Source organism: Plectropomus leopardus, chromosome 18 (genome assembly GCF_008729295.1).
Source record: "Plectropomus leopardus isolate mb chromosome 18, YSFRI_Pleo_2.0, whole genome shotgun sequence".
Taxonomy (NCBI): domain Eukaryota; kingdom Metazoa; phylum Chordata; class Actinopteri; order Perciformes; family Serranidae; genus Plectropomus; species Plectropomus leopardus.
Window position 1 is genome coordinate 17,478,975 of NC_056480.1, and position 17,820 is coordinate 17,496,794.

A 17,820-nucleotide genomic window follows, 5' to 3' on the forward strand; every position below is an offset into this window, starting at 1 on the left:
GCCTCAGCGCGCGGAGCGTCAGCGCCATCTCGTGGTTGTCACTGTGAACTGACACGTGGCCTGTAAAACTGATTTTCCGGGTCTCAGCTTTGATTGGCTACGATGTGCTTCAGCGGTTTTATAATAAGCGATGACCGCACACCTGAGACCACACTGTAGTTAATTTAAAGTTCACGCTGTGCCCGCCAGATTCATTGGTTCAGACGAATTTAAAACGTGTGATCACAGTGTGTGAAGTGATTTTGCTGCTGACATAATCAGAATATATAAGGTCCTATATGGGGCAGTGGTTTCCAACTGGTCCAGCCACGGGGTCCAGATTTCTCCTCAGTCATTACATTTGCTCAGGGTCTACATCTAAGATAAATGACAGAATGTTCAATTTTACACAATAAATAAATAAACACATGGGCTCACAACACAGTGAAATAAAACATTGCAAGAATAAAGTGCAATTACTTAAAATTCAGTAACTGTATTGCACTGCAACCAAAAAGTGCATATTAATGCTGCAAGACTGGTCATATAAAAACTAACAAGGCACAGCATGTTAACAGGCCAAATAATACCAAGAACAGGACAATAAAATAGTTGCTGTACTGGAAAGAAAAAACAGGTTCATGTAATAAATGAGGCCCTTATCAAAGTTTGTAGGTCTTTACTTCAAAATTAAGTGTGCTTTTACAAACTTGACATGTTCAAAAGTCACTTACAGTCCATCAGTATGAATCTGCGACCCACATTAGGACTAGGACCCACTGATCACTGCTGCAGGGGATGGCTCCAGGGGTGTAGCAACAATTTCTTGGCCCTATGCACAAGCAGTCTCTTTGGGCCCTTCGCCGTCCTCTCATAGTCCACGGGTGCGTTCCGATCTGCATACTTTTTCTTTTTACTTTTAGTTGGCACTGCAGCTGCCCTTGTAGTGTTACATGCAGTATGCACACAGTTGGGACATACCACCACTTCATTACGGCGTGCGCTGTACTTTGGCCCTGCTTCTCATGTATTTGTTACTGTGGAGATAAAACAAAATGCCATTCACCAAATTTGGTAGAGACTGAGATCAACCCAGAGCGCTCTGCCAACAGCAGCGTACTTTGCAATGTGTAACATTTGAGTTATAACTGCATGCCTTGTGGATTCAAAAATTTTACATGCTAAATTAGCCTACAGATGCATTTCTGCATCATTATTTTCTGGTTGTTGGTTTTTTTTGTTGATAATCTCTACCATTGTTTTGTTCACTTAAATGATTCATATACCTGTTATTACCATTCGACTGGTCATCTGTCATTTTAATGTGCTGTCATCCCTCATTGCAGCTTCTGTCAATCTTCTGTCAGTCAGCTGTCAGGATGTGATGTATCTTCCACTACTTTTTTAAAAAATCATTGTAATTTTAGTTTAGATTGGTCTCCAGTTTATATTTGTACTGTGTTATTATTGGTTTATCAAGTCAACTGTAAATTACCTGGAATTATGAATTAGTGAACAAGCTTAAATTAAAGAGACTCAAAATTAGAACAAAAAGATGGAAATGAACTGCAAAGAGAGACAAAAAATAACAGTAAAAACAGGTAAAACAACCACAGAGACAGAAAATTACCCCAAAGAGACACAAATCATCCAAACAATAAGACACAAAATGAACCCAAAGAGACTCAAATCATCCAAACAATAAGACACAAAATTACCCCAAAGAGACACATAACCACAAAAAGATACGTAATGACTGCAAAGAAATGCATACCATAGAGTTTCAACCATCACTAAGTCTGTGTGTCCTGCTCCTCTGTATGTAGTCTGTATGTAGAAGAGGTGGTGGGGCCTTTTACATATCTGTGTCCCAGGGGCCCATTGTCTTTTAATCCGCCTATGCTTGGAATTGCACTAACCTGCATGAAAGGTGCTGTACTAATATTTAGATCTGTGCTGAACATGCTCTGATTTTGAATAAACTCCAAACTAAATTAGTGTATTTAGCTATAATTTAAAAGGCTGTATTATTGGATTAATTCCCTTCTGTCCCCTATGTTATCACATCATCACATTGTCAAACCTGTTGTAAAATCACTGATGCTCTTAATCTCAGCTTCTAGTCTATGCATAATAGTCAATTTGAAGTGAATCCAATTCCTACATGGTATTACAGCTTTATCTCTATCCTGTAAGCTTAGGCCCAGAGCCATATTATGCACAAATCAACGCATTGATTTAAGAGGATATTTAGTCTGAAACGGATTTGCGTGGCTCTTGTGAAAACCCATTTCTCCTGATAATTTACTCTGATGAACCGGCCTGGAAGGGTATACATTGTAGCAAAAATATTGTATATAGCCTAAAATTGTCATAATAACCTAGATTTTGTACCACAAGAGCAACTAGAGTAATACATTAATTTAGTATCAGAATCAGAAATACTTAATTGATTCCTGGGTAAAATTGCGGTTTGTTATAATCGCTCTGATGCCAAGCGTAGAGAATTACATAAAGTAGAAATAAATACCAGCACAGAGTATGTAAAAATATAAAGTAGATACTAAACACAGTAATAATAATAAAAACAACTACCACTAGTATCTAAATATTTTTAATTTATAGATATGTATAATGTGCTGAGTGAGTAAAGTGTGTAAAAACATGAAACTGTGTGCCTTATGCTACAATACAATGTATAAAACAAGTATGTAAAGTCAGAAATAGAACATATGTGTGATACCCTTTCAAATCTGGTTCATTTTCTTATCCTGCATTCAGAAGCTTTTCACATTGGCATTTTCAAGACAGTGGTAAAAAAATGACAAGAAAATGACCACAAAATAAGTGGATATAAAAGGGTGGGGTATAAAAAAAAGGGGGGGGGGGGGGTTAATAACTATATTTATAGTTACTACAATTACATATCTAAAATTATGTCACAGAAAAAAGTATACTGTTTTTTTAAACAGCTTTCAGCACTTTTTGGAGGCAATTTTCTTGTTTGTTTTTTTGTGACATTTCTTTTTTTAGTTATTTTCAGGTGATTTTCTTGTAACATTTTTTTTTCTTTTTCAGTATACCTAATTTCCTGCTTATTTTTGGGCCATGTCTTGTGAAGTTATTCATTGCCTTCTCCCCATGTTTTTGAAAGAAATCAACACAATTTTCCCAGATTTCAAACAGTTAAATATAGCCTAAATTCAAGAGTTGAAGGACATTACACATTTGAATACTTGCACAGAGTATTGCTGTAGTTGAATTACTGTAGTTAAAACAGAGTACAAAGAATAACTGCACCTTAAAACCGCATCGCACCTTGAAATTTAATAAATAAATGATGGAATTATTGGATAACTGAAGATGTTTGAAGCCAGTCTACATAATAATATACTCAGGTGTGGACTCTCCTCATGCACATAACTTGACGTGATTGGTCTGTGCAGATGTGTCACTTTGCGGATGAGATCATGTCATGTCTGGAGCAGGGACCCCAGCTTTGTGCGGGCGGACCACGCCCCGGCCCCGGCGTGCGGTGCACCAGGCTAGGTTAGCACGCTGCTGCTACATCCGGGCGCTCTGCTCGGTTTACAAGCCCTGCGAAGATGGCGACTTCAGGGAGGAGTGCATTATTATCCTCCACCTCAACTGGACCTAAGAGCACGCTGGAGAACTCCAACCCAGAGGAGGATGACGGACAGGACTTATGGTGGGCGAAACGTTATTTAAGACGCGTTATTAGGAGCAGTGTTTGTGGGCGCAGAGGGTCCATTGTGCTGGGATGAGGATGGTTTGACAGCTAGCTTGCTAACGAGGCTAGCTAGCATCAGCACCAGCAGACTGGTGACACAGCAGCACTAGCTCGCTTTAGCTGCTCGCTGTCAGTTTGTTAATGAATGAAGAAGCCTTGTTTGGCCGTGTTGTAACGGGGCTGCTCTCTCTGCAGGTCCACCATCCTGAGTGAAGTGTCAACCCATTCAAGGTCTAAGCTACCATCTGGGAAAAATGTCCTGGTCATGGGTGGGTATCTGTCTGCAGTCTAGCCAATAAGCATCGTTAGCTTCATCTCATCCTGTGCATCCTGAAAGACTTAATACTGCTCAATAGCTAGTGAGCTAGCTTACTCTGGACTAATTGTGCTTTTGTGTTCAAGCCTGGCTAGCGAGTGCTAGCAGAGAGAGACAGGTGTATTTTCGCACGAGCATGGGCGCGCGCGTACAACGCACACACCTAACCATTATTTTATGAGATGGCGCTGAAGTTAGTTTAAAAATTGTAGCTCCCCATATGGCAGTAACTGGGAGAGTAAAGGGAAACATATTTAGTATTGCTTAACGACCGGTTCTTTGCTTTTTGCACCTTCTTTGTGGTGAAAGCATATTAAGTAAAGGCTCATCCCTGTCTGCAACCTATTTTCAAATTTGTGAAACCTTTACTCTGTTTGTGATAATGTATTAACAAAAGGAGATTCCACTGCCTTTTTCCATGTAGACCACATTGATCCAGGTCCAGATCACAAAACTGATATACTCCAGCGGGTCAAATCTGAACTAGATTATCCCAGAAAGGCTAAGGATGATTTAAAACACAATTCCAGATTTGTGGAACATATGTTCTATTTGTGAACATGCAAAAAAGTACTAGTAAATACTTTTACTGCATTTTTCCCATGTAGACCACATTGGACCAGGTCTCTCTGATAAATCACTATACTTGGATGAGACTTATCTGGAGACTACATCATCATGATTTAAAACACAGTTTCAAATTTGTGAAACCTTTGCTGTATTTGTGGGAAAACACGGGAGAAATGAGTGGGGGGGGGGGGGTGGTTCAAATAGAAAAAAAAGGTTTTAAAAATCTGAAATTGGTTTTTAAATCATATGTAGGCTCTCTGGGATAATCTAGTCCAAATCTGACCTCTCTAAGTACAGCAGTTGTTGATCTGGACCTGGTTCAATGCAGTCTTCAGTGCAGTGAAATGCATTTTCACAAATAGAATGAAGGTTTCACAAATGCGAAAGTGGGTTTTAGACATCATTGCGGCTTTACTTAAAACGTCTAACATGCGTTCACTACAGTAAGATGTGCAAAAAGCTGAGAATACGTCGTTTAACAATGTAATTTATGTTTCCTTTTAACGCTCCCATTAACTGCTGAATCGGAAGCGACGAATCGGAAGCTAACTTCAGCGTCGTCACCTTTAGCATCATCTCACGAGAGAGAATCGGGCCGCTTTGAAACACTGCAAGTCATCGTAGCATCCAGTGATGCTAGTAGCCGATGATGCTGAGCGGACAAGACAAACCATCAGCCTGTGTTTTTTATGTGACTGAAACAGAGAGGGTGCCTCCCCGTCTCGCTCTGTCCTCGTGCCCCGCTGCTGCACACACACACAAACACACACATCCGCCCAGGATAATCCGCAGCCTGCTACCCATTCCAGCTAATCAGCGAGGTGGTTGCCGATGTATAGCTTTAAAGCCAGCAGTCTGTTGTGCTGTCCATGACAACATCAGCAAGCTCTGCTTTATGGTGCATTGAGTCCCCCTGTCGACATAATAAGGCATAGTGCAAGAATGGATGCAGCCTTGACCCTTCTAACATGCACAATAACAATGTCACCTCAGCGTTGAGGTTGGCCATAATGCCAGGACTAAAGCAGAAAGAGTCCATTGTCAAATATATAGTATATAAGTGCTTTTGATTCTTGATGAAAACTGCAAACTGTATGATGAAGCTGTGTTGCTCAAGTCAAAGGAAAATATTGTATAATATACAATATGTGTTTGCTACATAGAGCTGCAATGATTAACATGTTAGTGGTCAGCAATTTAAAAGTAATTTGATTATAGATCAATCAGTTTGCGTTTTTCTCTGATTCCAGCTTCTTATATTTTAATATTTTCTGGATACTTTACTCTTCTGTGACAGTAAACTGAATATCTTTGGGTTGCGGACAAAACAAGACACTTGATAACATCATCCTGGGCTTTGGGAAACATTGATTCAATGTTTTTTTTTATTGTTTTCTTTTTATAGACCAAAAAACAAAATGATTATTAAAAAAAATAACCACTAGGTTAAGCGACAGTGCTACACATATATATTGTCCAGAGATGAAACGATTACTTCATAAATGGATTTGGTGATTGGCAGAAAATTTTTCTGCAACTATTTTGATAATCAATTAGTCAATTTAGTCATTTTGTTAAGCAAAAACACATTATCTTTCAGGCTTCTCAGTTGTAAGGATATGATGCTTTTATTTGTTCATTATGACAGTAAACTAGATATCTTAAGGTTGTGGGCTGTTGGTTGCCATTCAGGAAATTGTGATGGGCATTTGCCACAATGTTTTGGCACTTTACAAACCAAGTGATTAACAAATGAATTACAAAACATTCATCTTTATTATCAGTCATCAGTCCTGTATTTGTGCATTTTTGTGCAGTCCTAATTTTGGACAGTGTGTGGTGCACATTTTTGCACATATATCATTTCTACTAACCCTGCGATGTGTCTCATAGCATGAGAGGGCAGCAGCATGCATGGACAAACTGTACACCTTAAGCAGTGGAGTGGTGTGTTGGCAGCAGTTCACCATGCTTTTGTCAAATTTGAATTCTTGCTTCCTTATTTTTCTGAAGAAGAAAAAAACAAAAACTATAACATTTACTGTTTCAGCACTAAAATGCAATATTCTTATCTGTATAGCAGTGGATGCTGACATGTACAATGCTACTCGCCATAATTAGTCTGCGATCTTTAACTCGGTTTTGTTTTGGAGTTTTTTAATTTTATTTTTTTTATACTGATTTTGTGGTTGCATGTTTAGGTGAGGTGGGTTCGGGGAAGACCACCTTGGTTGCAAAGCTACAAGGGGTTGAAGAGTTCATGAAAGGGCGTGGCCTGGAATACCTTTACTTCAGTGTCCATGACGACGACATTGATGGTAACCAGCAACTTTTAGCAGTCCATGGACAAATTTTCATGTAGTCTTTTTTTTATCCCTCTACAGAGTACCTCTGATGTAATGTGTTTATACTGATGTGTGTGTTTAGACCACACTAGGTGTAATGCCTGGGTGTTAGACGGAGACCTTTACCACAAAGGTCTGCAGGGTGTAGCTGTGCCAGTGGACTCCATCGGGAACACGTTGCTGCTGATAACGGTTGACATGTCGCGGCCGTGGAACGCCCTTGACTCTCTTCAGAAGTGGGCTGCTGTCGCTAGGGAACACATCGACAAACTCCGGGTCGCCCCGGAAACGCTGCGGGAGCTGGAGCACAGACGTGAGTCATACTGACAGCAGTCAGGCTGACTGGTAGATGAAGTTTAAAACAGAGTATATGTCAGTGTTTTTTTATGGAAATGTTCTAAGCAGTATGAAGACACTTCTTTATCAAAGACCTTTTTGAAAGCTTTACATTGGACCATTAACCTGGATTTTGTCCTAGCATGTCATTTATGAGTAATAATGCCACATGTTTAAAATTATAACCCAGGTCTTACTTTTTGCTTCCCATTTTGTTTTTTTAATTTTGTGTGTGTTTGTTTGTTTGTGTGTGTGTGTGTGTGTGTGTAGTTGTAAAACAGTTCCAGGAGTACACAGAGCCGGGCAGTGGGGAGGATGGCACCCCGCAGAGGAGGAGTGAAGAGGAGGAGAGCGTGCTCCTGCCGTTAGGAGACAACACACTCACACACAACCTGGGAATACCAATGGTGGTGGTCTGCACCAAGGTACACACATTCACTCACTGTTGTTGGATTATGAACAAATAGGGTTCCTGCAGATCCTTGAAAAGTTGTTTAAGTAATTTCATTCATTTCTGATTGAAAAAACAGTCTTAATTTTTATATTAAAATGTCTTAAATAAATACTTAAAGCCTGAAAAATGGTAGCTTGTTGCGTTGTAAAATGTCAATAGAATAGGTAACATGTATTATTTAAAAAGAAAGTTAAGTAATTGATTCATGTTTCAGGTTCATGTTTATTTCCATAAGTATTAGTTATTGTAATATTGGTCTTATATTTTATTCCAAGTGGTATTTAAAAAGTCTTAGATGTCTTAAATCTAATTTCTTAAGCTTTAGAAACCCTAAGCGCATGTGTGGAAACATATTTATCTTAAAATCTGAGTGTACTTGGTTCTTGTGCTGTTCATTATTTAGAAAACAATGTGTCATTTTTATTTGACTTTTTTTCATTGCCTCTACCTGCATACATTCACCTGTGTCTGACGCCTACTTTTCTGTCCTCAGTGCGACGCCATCAGCACACTGGAGAAGGAGCACGACTACAGAGACGAACACCTGGACTTCATCCAGTCTCATATCAGACGTTTCTGTCTGCAGTGTATCCTTCACTTTACGTTGTCTCTGCTGTGAGCTATAGAGTGCACAAACAAGAATGTGTAGGGTCAGAAAACAAAATGAAACTTTTGGTCACAGAACAGTAAACGCAGGAGTTTTAATGGGGCTGTTGATCAATACCACTGACTCTGCAGTTTTCCCTTCTGATGCAGAAATTTAAGGCATTCATTCACATTTTGGCTTGTACTCTAATGTCCAACTGATGAAGGATGTTGATACATCTGAGTGACCAGTAGAACAAGGTGCTTTGTTCTTAGGTCAAAGGCAAAGTTGCCATCAGTTTTCTTATTGCAGTATTTTGGCCACTGTAAGCTGAACCGTTGTCATTAATATTGCTTTGCTGCAAAGAGAGTTCCATAAAGCAGATAGATAACCCAGTAGTGCTGAAAAAGTTTGTTTTTCAGAGTGATTTCTTCAGTAAATGCTGAGTAAAGGCGGTATTAGCTTTTCAAGGTTATAGTGTTTGAAATGAGCCATGATCGCACACTGCTTTTTATTGACTGGTAGCACTTAGTCAAAGCTAGAACCTGTGCTTCTGTGGTGTTGCTGTCATGAAGAGATGTAGGTTTTTTTGTCGCTGTGGTATTAATGTTTGGTTGTGAATTTAGAAATCACGGTGTTGAAAATGTCCTTGACAGTCGTGTCAGACGGGGCGTCTCTGGTTTACACATCAGTGAAGGAGATGAAAAACCTGGACATCCTGTACAAATATCTGGTCCACAGACTCTACGGCTTTCCCTTCCACTGCCCGGCACAAGTGGTGGAAAGAGACGCCGTCTTCATGTAAGCACGCCTTTACATGTGTGTATGCATGTAGGTCTGTGAGGCCACCTGTATTTGGTTTGTAACCCTTCCTCTGCGTCTCTCTTAGTCCATCAGGTTGGGACAATGAGAAGAAGATTGCCATTCTTCACGAGAACTTCCAGACAGTAAAATCAGATGACAGCTATGAGGAAGTAATAGTCAAACCGCCAGTCAGAAAGGTAAAGACTCTCACTAAAAAGCTGCTCACTTTAAAAGATCCTCTTAGGGAACAGATTGATGACATCTGTAATATAATATATCATTGCTTTCTGCTTCATTATTCACAGCCAATGTGTCAAGATGTAGCCAATATCCCTGCGGGGATCATGACAGTTTTTTCCAATATAATTTATTAGTTGCTGTAGAGTTTTAATGAAAGACTTGAAGTAACTTTTGAAATATATTTTTTCTCACTTGTCACCAGATTGTACATGAAAAGGAGATTCAAGCAGAAGATGACCAAGTGTTTCTGGTAAAACTGCAGGTCAGAAAAAAATTCTGTTGTGTTTGGTGTGTGATGGTATTCAGATTAAATCTGACTTGAGGGTCCTGATTTGTCACTTCAGTACTAGTTGGAGTGAGTGTGCATATTGTGCTTTAATTTGCAGTCGCTGCTGGCCAAACAGCCCGCTGTGACAGCAGGGCGACCAGTGGTGAGTGCCTTTTTATTTTTATTTTTATTTTTATTTTTTTTGCTAGTTTTGGCTCATAAGAGAAAGTAAAGCTCCCCCCACTGATCATGTGTGAAATAAACTGTCATCGTTCTCAGGACACCACCAGCAGAGCACCCACTGGCTCCCCAAGGACGAGTAATCGCTCAGCTGCGGCTAACGTAGCAAACGCCATGCCACAGTCAGGTGTGTAATGCATTCCATCACTGCGACCTAAATTTATGAGCACTGATCAGTCGGTGCACTGCTTTGTGCGTCTATGTGGGTTTTTTTTAACTCTAGTCCCGCTCTCCTGCAGGTCAGACCAGTGAGGGTGTGCTGGCCAATTTCTTCAACAGTCTACTGACAAAGAAAGCTGGGACAGGGGGTCCTGGGACGCCAGGTGGCGGTAACAACACTCCAGGAACAGTACGCAAGTCAGGTAAGAAGACACACTGGTGGCAGAGATTGTCAGTGAAACACCGATTTTTTTTAGGATAGAGGAAAAGTGCTCATTTATTCAATCATTTTTTGGCTTTAATGCCACTTTCAGTTACCTTTTACCACTCAGCTTCTTTTTGGTTTTCACTTCCCATCTGCCATCCTTCATTTTCTCGCCTCTTTGCTCTCCTGTCCTCTACTCCAGACATGAACATAACACATGGTAAAGAAAATCATGAAAGGGTCTGAGTCCAAGCAAACACCCATCATCTTTCTGCCTGTTTGTAGCTCTGTGTGACTGACTTTTCATTCTTAAAGGGTACCTTTGGTATTTTTTAAAGCTAGACTCTTTTTTTCCATTTTTTGTGTCTTAGTCACTAATGGAGACAAGAATTTTTGAAGCCAAAACAGACTGCAATGTAAAGTTAATGTGCAATTATACACCGTCAATTTGCATCCACTGAAAGTGCTTGTTTTTGCCACTGATGGGTTCAGATTGTTATTGCTGGTGTATGACAATATTATGAAAGAGAGAGATTAACCTTTTTTTGAAAGACATTTTTTCTTTTTCTTTTTTTTTAATCCAGAAACAGTTCCAAAACTGCTCTCACCAAACACACCAGATTTCATTTAAATAAACAGTAATCGTATCATTGTAAAACACACTTCATTCAAAGTCGACAGAAACAAAATAACAAACAAAAACTGCCTCGGTTCGTCTCTCCACTGTTCCAACAATTACCAACTCTGGCTTGGTTGAGGAAAAAAAAGAGATTAGATTTGAAAATATTTTGGCTCTATACATGCTAAAATTACTTTTTATTTAAAGGGAGTCTGATGCTGAAGGTTTTTCTCTGTAAGGATCCTTTCCGTAATGTTGTCAGACACTTACCATAACAATCTGAGCCTGTCAGTGGCAAAAACAAGTACTTTCAGTGGACGTAAAATGACTATGCACATATGCCCTTAATAGCTACATTACAGCCTGGTTGACTGCTGCTTGGCTGCAGCGCTCTCACTCATAACTGGACCAGTTTACTTAGACACAAAAACATGGGAAAATCTGGTCCAGGTTTAAAGGTACAGAAGTTTCCCTTTAACTATGCTCATAGTGTGTTGTGCAGTCTCACTGGTAACATCACTCATAATGTGTGTGTATGTGTATGCACTAGTCAGAGGATGCTGGCCACGTTAAGGTGTGTGTGAGAGAGATATTTCTTATTCATTATTGCTTGTGTATGTCTTTGTTCATTCTAAGAAGCATCCCTTTATTTCCTTTGACCCCTTTCCCTTCCCCAAGCCTTCAACTTTCTCCAGCACATGTGGAGGAACAATGCAGGGATCAAGCTTCCTGTATCACCCGTTCACTTCTTGTGTACACACACACCCACACACACACAGACCTGGTTGCGGGCTACAAATTATGTCAATTTGTTTATTTACATAATGAGATTTGATTATAGGAAAATCTTTAAAACAAGAACTGAGGAATTAAGTTGTGGTTCAGGAGATGATCCCATGGCTATTAAATTACTTTTGCACCATGTACCTTATCTTTGTTGTTAGGAATGCAGGTAGTTTCTTCAATTGCAGATTTTAAAGCCTAAACACCAACCAAAAAATATTATTTCAGGGTCTAAAGTTTCATTTGACCTGGTTTATATGTATATGAATACTTGTATTTATTTCACAATCGTTGCAAGATCCAGAACTGTGTAAAAATTACCTGCAGAAAGACCAACATGTTTAAGAGCTGCACTCTTTTCACCTCAATTTGCTTCGGGGGAAAAAGTGCCAGTCATGCCGGGATCATTTTATTTGATTGACCAATGATTTAATAACAATTGCACCCTTAATGCCTCCCCTCCTAATACCCTGTCTCCATTCTGCTCCTCTATATATTTTTTGGCATGTTGCATTGCATTTCTCACGACTAACATCTGCTACAAACATTGCACATGATTCGAACTAAGGCTGGGTGATGTATGATAAAATGTTATCTTGATACTATATACATATACCCGATATCCATTCCTCATATTTCAAATGGATTAAGGTAGATCATTTAGACAGAACAATTCTTCTAACTAGAGCTGCGACGATTTATCGAATAATTAATCAACAAAAAGTTAATCAACAGCTATTTTGTTAATCAAATAATAGTTTTAGTTTTTAAGGAAAGAAGTCAAACATTTGCTGGTTTCATTTGAGATTACATTTTTTCCTATTTTCTGATATTTTATTAACAAAAGATTAATCAAAAAAATAATGGGCAAATTAATTGATAATAAGTGATAATGAAAATAATCATTACTTGTAGCCTTACGTTTACAATGCAATTTCAAAACTGTCAGGTGCTAAAAGTTGCAGTACATAAGATCTGTCTTCCACTTTGGTCTGCTTTAAATTAGGTAACTACACACACAGCAAGTCATGCTGGTACTACTTTATGAAGCATACAGCATACTGAGTAAATTGCAGGCCTGTCATGCAGCCATAAAGAAACACAACAAAAGTCTCTTGCGACAAGTACAAATCAATGAATGCTGAAGCCGTACAAAATCTCAAACTCTGTATGGCTCTATATGGTACAGCCCTAATAGAACAAAAACCTGGAAGTGAACAAATGATCCCATATTATCTAAATTCAATGTCACTGATAAACATTAACAAAAACTATTTAAATCAACGAAGTCAAGCCAAACTATTTTACCACCTCTTCTCCATCTCCTCTGTCAGCTAAGTGCTCTTGCAGCTGTTCATCTTCTCACAAATGAGATGAGAAACAATGAGACCACTGAAACCAGCCCTGTCTTCTGAGATTATTGTACCAGATGGATTTAAAAAGCCGGATGAATAATACTAAAACCCTGTTAATATTATTCCAGTAATATTTTGTTAATATCAGTATTGAACCCAGCTCTTATTTTAATCATGTGTAAATGCCTTTGTACGTGTTGCATTGTGCCTTAACCACTCACTGCTGTGTTTATTTCACTGGCTAAAACACATCTTTGCCATGGTGTAGTGCTGATTTGTATATTTGTATATACCCATGCTCGATGCAGGTTCAAAGCTGGGCCTGAGCGATGTACAGGCGGAGCTGGACCGCATATCCAGCCGGGAGACTGACTCAGACTTGCCCAATGCCAACGACACCCCTGCCACCGACGGCCAGGACACATGAAGACCAACGCACCACATCCTGCTCCCTTCCCCCACCTTCCACCTCCCTTGGTCCACCCTCCCTCCACTCTCACCCTCCACTCCATCACAAAGATGCGGGGAGAAAAGAGGCACACGGTTTTCCCCTCCCCATCATCTTTCACTTTCTCCTCAAGGAGAAGAACTCACCCTTTCCCCCTACCCCTCGTTCTGCTTCCCCCCCCTCTCTCCTCTCCTCCTGGCTGTTGCTCTGATTGCGAGTATTTGTCACTGTTACATACAAGACTGTCTGTTACATGAGAGAAAATGGGTATGGGGGACCAGTGGGGGGTGTGGAGGTTGGGATGAGAGGAAGTGAGAGGTGGGTTGAAAAAGATTGATTACTGGAATGAAAGCGAGAGTGTGTTATCCATCCATTTCCTGTGATGGTGCAGAAGGTGTTTTTACTGTAGGAACTGCTACATGGTGCATGTTGAGGAAACTGCACTTAGGGTACTATAGGGATGATTGTGTGATTGTGTGTTTAATGTGCGTGGGGCAAGTCACACTTGACCAGAAGAAGAGATTGAGAACAAAAAAAAAAAAAAATGCCTGAAACAAATTTGCAAACAGTCTTGTTTTTTAACATGAAGGGACAAACATACCAGTATTTGCGTGTGTGTGTGTGTGTGTGTGTGTGTGCGCATGTGAGAGAGAATGAGGCTGACGGAGAGAATTAAGGAAGTTACTTTAACCTAGTTGTATGTCGAGAGATTTTTGGCTGTTTGCATTTCAACCAAAAGGCAAAAACATTACTATGCTCTTACACTACAAGCTCTTAAAACAGTGCATACACTATTATTACAGCAGCACTGTCTGCTAGACTACACAAACCAAACATGACAAAAAAAAGGAAGTTCACACTCAAGCGCTAGTCCTGTGTAGAGGGCCCTTAAGGTCCATCTTGATGGCACCCAGTTCTACATTTGGCCAAACATCCCCCTATAGACACTGCTCAGACCTGTAGATAACAGACAGTGCACTGAACGGGGAGGGTTGTAGAGGGTAGGCGGGTGGGTGGGTAGCTGAGCTTTACTTGTACAGAAAGAGGCACTCGTGTTTCAGTTCAGTAGTTACTGCGGGCGGGGTGGTGGGTGGGTAAGGGGGTCAGAACAAGGGAGGGTCACACCAAGAATGTACAGTCATTGTCTCGCTGATTGGTCCTGTTATTTCAGAGCTCTGTGTTGGCGTTTGTATAATCAGATCTGTTAATCAGTCAAATAAAAGGTGTATTTATTCGGATTCATCCACCTGGCTTCTCTTTTTGTTTTGTTTTTTTGTTTTTTACCAGTGTTTTTTCTTCTTCTCCACACTTGCACAGAACAAAATTGAACAAAACCTTCTTATAGCTGAGGATTCTTCAGTTAGATAACAGGTTAAACCCATGTTGGTAAGTAGGGCTGGGTATCAGTATTCAGTACTTTTAAGGTATAGGCCAAAGTGGCCCAGTGCCAAGTAGTATAGAAATGTCTCCAGTCAAAAAATACCTGCAATCAATCCTTTTTGCACCAGAGGTCCTATTCCAGACCATCCAGGCTCCTTGTCCCATCTGCAAACTTTCTGTTGCTGCTGTCTTTCTCCTCCTGGCAAACTGTTAGTCGACATCTGCCTGGTTAGCACAAGCTAACACAGCTGCAGTAGCTAACATCCAACACAGAGTTAATAAACGGTCCCAACAAACAGTTAGTCCTGTCAATGTGTGTGCATCAAAGATGACAACTAATTGGTCCTTGGTGCGGAGCTCTCACTCCTGCAGCAGCAGCCCCAACCCATACAGTGCGGTGTGGTGGAGTGGAGCACAGTGTATTGATGGAGTTAGCAGTTCTGTATACTAAGATGTCGCCAAAATGTTTTAAGAGTATTGTTATGGCTATCTGTATTGCAATCTATTTAAGGCAGGGATGTCCAAAGTTTTTTGAATGGGGGCCATATTAGATAATGTGAAAAAACTCTGGGGCCAGTTGCTTCTTGCATCATATGGGTCACTAAAAGAAAAAAATCGCATACAGATTAGAAAAACGCAACTGTTTTATATTCACTTGAAAACGTTGTCAGCTCCTAAGAGCAGTGGCCCTCACTGTTGACGCTGTTATGCTTCTTTCTTTGTTTGCTTGTTTAGTGTCTCTTCATGAAAACATACACTTCTGCCTACATAGTTTATACTTTGTGAATGTCTACAGCTGTATGATAATCCTGCCATGAGCGTAAAAAATGTCAAAATGCTGAGAGCTTGATTAACCAATATTGTGTAGCGGGCCACATATAGTATATTTTGTAAGACAAACCATGGGCTATTTAAAATCTGTAAGAGGGCCATAATTAGCCCCGGGCTGGACTTTAGGGGTACCAGTATTGGCACTGGTATTGTATTTTTTAAAATGATACTCAACCCTATTGGTAAACTTTCAACTGCTGTAGTGACCTTTTGTTGATTTAAGGCACAGGTATTCTTGTCAAAGAATGAAATTATTGGAAATGATTTAGAAAACACACAAATGTAAGAAAACTGGCATATGGATGGCTAAGATATAACAAACAGATAGTGCTTTATAGGTGCTTCTGCTGAGTACAGTCTTACTCAGGCAGAAACAAAGGGGTAATGGAAGACCAGACGCTGGAGGCACAGAGTAACAAACACCTTAAAAAACAGTTGTTGTGCATACAAAAGTGCACTTCCGAGTTTTTGTTGACTCTCAGATGAATTGATTCAATTAAACTTCCATTTATAAGGCCATTAAGTGCGTCACAATCAGTATTGGTTAGGGCCTACTCACTAGCCCTAAAGATAACTCAAATTTATGAGCCTCACCGGCACTGAGGTAGCCTATTTTTGCTGCAGGGTTTATGCATTGTAAGTGGTTTCTGTTATTTTGTCAACCATGTGTGGGCATTATGGGAGGATTTATATTATTTATTTACGGTATATTCCATTTTCTATATCTTATGTCCAAATAATTTATCTTTATCTTCAAAAGAACAAAGTTTATGTGCATCTTACTTTAAACTGTCATTCTCTATGTTGTCATTATCATTGTAACACTGGTCTCTTACCAAACATGCACATGCATGACAGATTTAAAGGAATATTAGCAGCTTTTTTCAAAATGAATGAATACTCGTGTAAGAAAGGGGTCTGCATTTCTATCTTGTTATGTGTGTGGAAGAGATTCCTGTCCAGTCTAACTTTCTGATGGCACACTGCAGACATGCAGTGGTTCTTTAAATTGTCTTCTCTGTTTACCATGCTGTAGCCTATTTTTCATTACTTGGGTAAATAAAACAGACTTGCTCCTCTTTGCCACAGTTGAATAGATAGATATATTATGATAGATTCGGTTTAAAAAGTGTATGGAGAAATATTGTCACATTTCCATTTGCTCTGGTAGCTTTTGGTCTAAGTTATTTCTCTTCCTCACTGATATTTTTCATACCCTTTGCAGACATGTAACTTTTTTTTATGAACCTAACACACATTTCTATCCCAGTTTGAGAGATGCTATGAATATAAAATGTTCCAATTAATGATTATAGTATAACAGGTTATAAGTTTCCTTTTCCATTTTCTTGCAGTAACACTATTGTGCTTCCCTGTGACACTTTGGACTTTGACCTCAATGGCACGCATCAGACGCATGAACATGCACTGTGCTATGTATGACACTTTATCTTTTCATTGTTTTGATTCAATATCAATACATTTTCTTTTCATATACCTATAATAATAGGTAAAACAAGCTACCCTATTGGTTGATTGTTGTACATTTGTGTGTATTTAATTATAAGAACCTGGGGTAAATGCTCAAGTATGTTAAATGAAGTTATGTAGATGTTAGATAGCAGACTGGAATGTGCTTTGCAATTTGATTAGTTAGTCTATGAATAAATGGAGATGCGTACATAAGCATTTCTTTTTACAATACCCAGAATAAACAATGTAGTTAAGCCTCTTAAAGTCACACAAAGTAACTTATATAGCAGACTTATAGCTGTCTTCAATCAATTCGTGGTGAAGGGAACTCTTCAGTTGTCACAAGCTGTGCAGTTCATATCATGACAAAAACAACTATGGAGGCAAATAATCAAATGTCATTTAAGTTATGGCACAGGATCATGTTATTCTGGCCATTGCATGTTTTTACTTATTTGCCTAATCAATGCTTTTTTAAGGATGGGCACTTTATGTGTGGAGGGAGTAGATTATGTCTTTTTATAGAAAATTTAAATTCAGTCTTGACATTCTACAACTTCCTATATGGTTTATTAGTGGTATGTGCATAATTTTTCTTTTTCTTCCTTTAACCACTGCAGTTTGTTTTGCAAAATTAGTCCCAGTTCAACTGTGAGCAAGAGTAAGACATGAAGAAGG

The 17,820-nt window shown here is 39.4% G+C and overlaps 1 protein-coding gene across 4 annotated transcripts; it reads left to right on the forward strand.

The window, feature by feature from the left end:
* Positions 1-3,552: 3,552 nt before the first annotated feature.
* dync1li1 (dynein, cytoplasmic 1, light intermediate chain 1) lies at positions 3,553-14,696 on the forward strand. Of its 4 annotated transcripts, none has more exons than XM_042506960.1 (14): positions 3,553-3,688; positions 3,926-3,999; positions 6,818-6,934; positions 7,044-7,274; positions 7,568-7,722; positions 8,245-8,338; positions 9,003-9,138; positions 9,227-9,338; positions 9,584-9,643; positions 9,768-9,812; positions 9,929-10,016; positions 10,129-10,251; positions 10,456-10,473; positions 13,319-14,696. In XM_042506960.1, exons 1-14 carry the CDS (start codon positions 3,585-3,587, stop codon positions 13,435-13,437), a joined length of 1,476 nt encoding a protein of 491 aa, XP_042362894.1. In that variant the 5' UTR covers positions 3,553-3,584; the 3' UTR covers positions 13,438-14,696. The 4 variants fall into 4 exon arrangements, with proteins under 4 accessions (XP_042362894.1, XP_042362896.1, XP_042362897.1 ...); XM_042506962.1 differs by having other exon boundaries at positions 10,456-10,493; positions 13,319-13,423; XM_042506963.1 differs by having other exon boundaries at positions 10,456-10,530; positions 13,319-13,405.
* The last annotated feature ends 3,124 nt before the right edge of the window (positions 14,697-17,820 follow it).

Bases quoted from the DNA above. Each gene is read 5' to 3' on its own strand.
- dync1li1 (XM_042506960.1), top strand. From the start codon at position 3,585: ATGGCGACTTCAGGGAGGAGTGCATTATTATCCTCCACCTCAACTGGA. The intron at 3,689-3,925 runs GTGGGCGAAACG...CTCTCTCTGCAG, and splicing joins GATGACGGACAGGACTTATG to GTCCACCATCCTGAGTGAAG. The intron at 8,339-9,002 runs GTATCCTTCACT...CAGTCGTGTCAG, and splicing joins CAGACGTTTCTGTCTGCAGT to ACGGGGCGTCTCTGGTTTAC.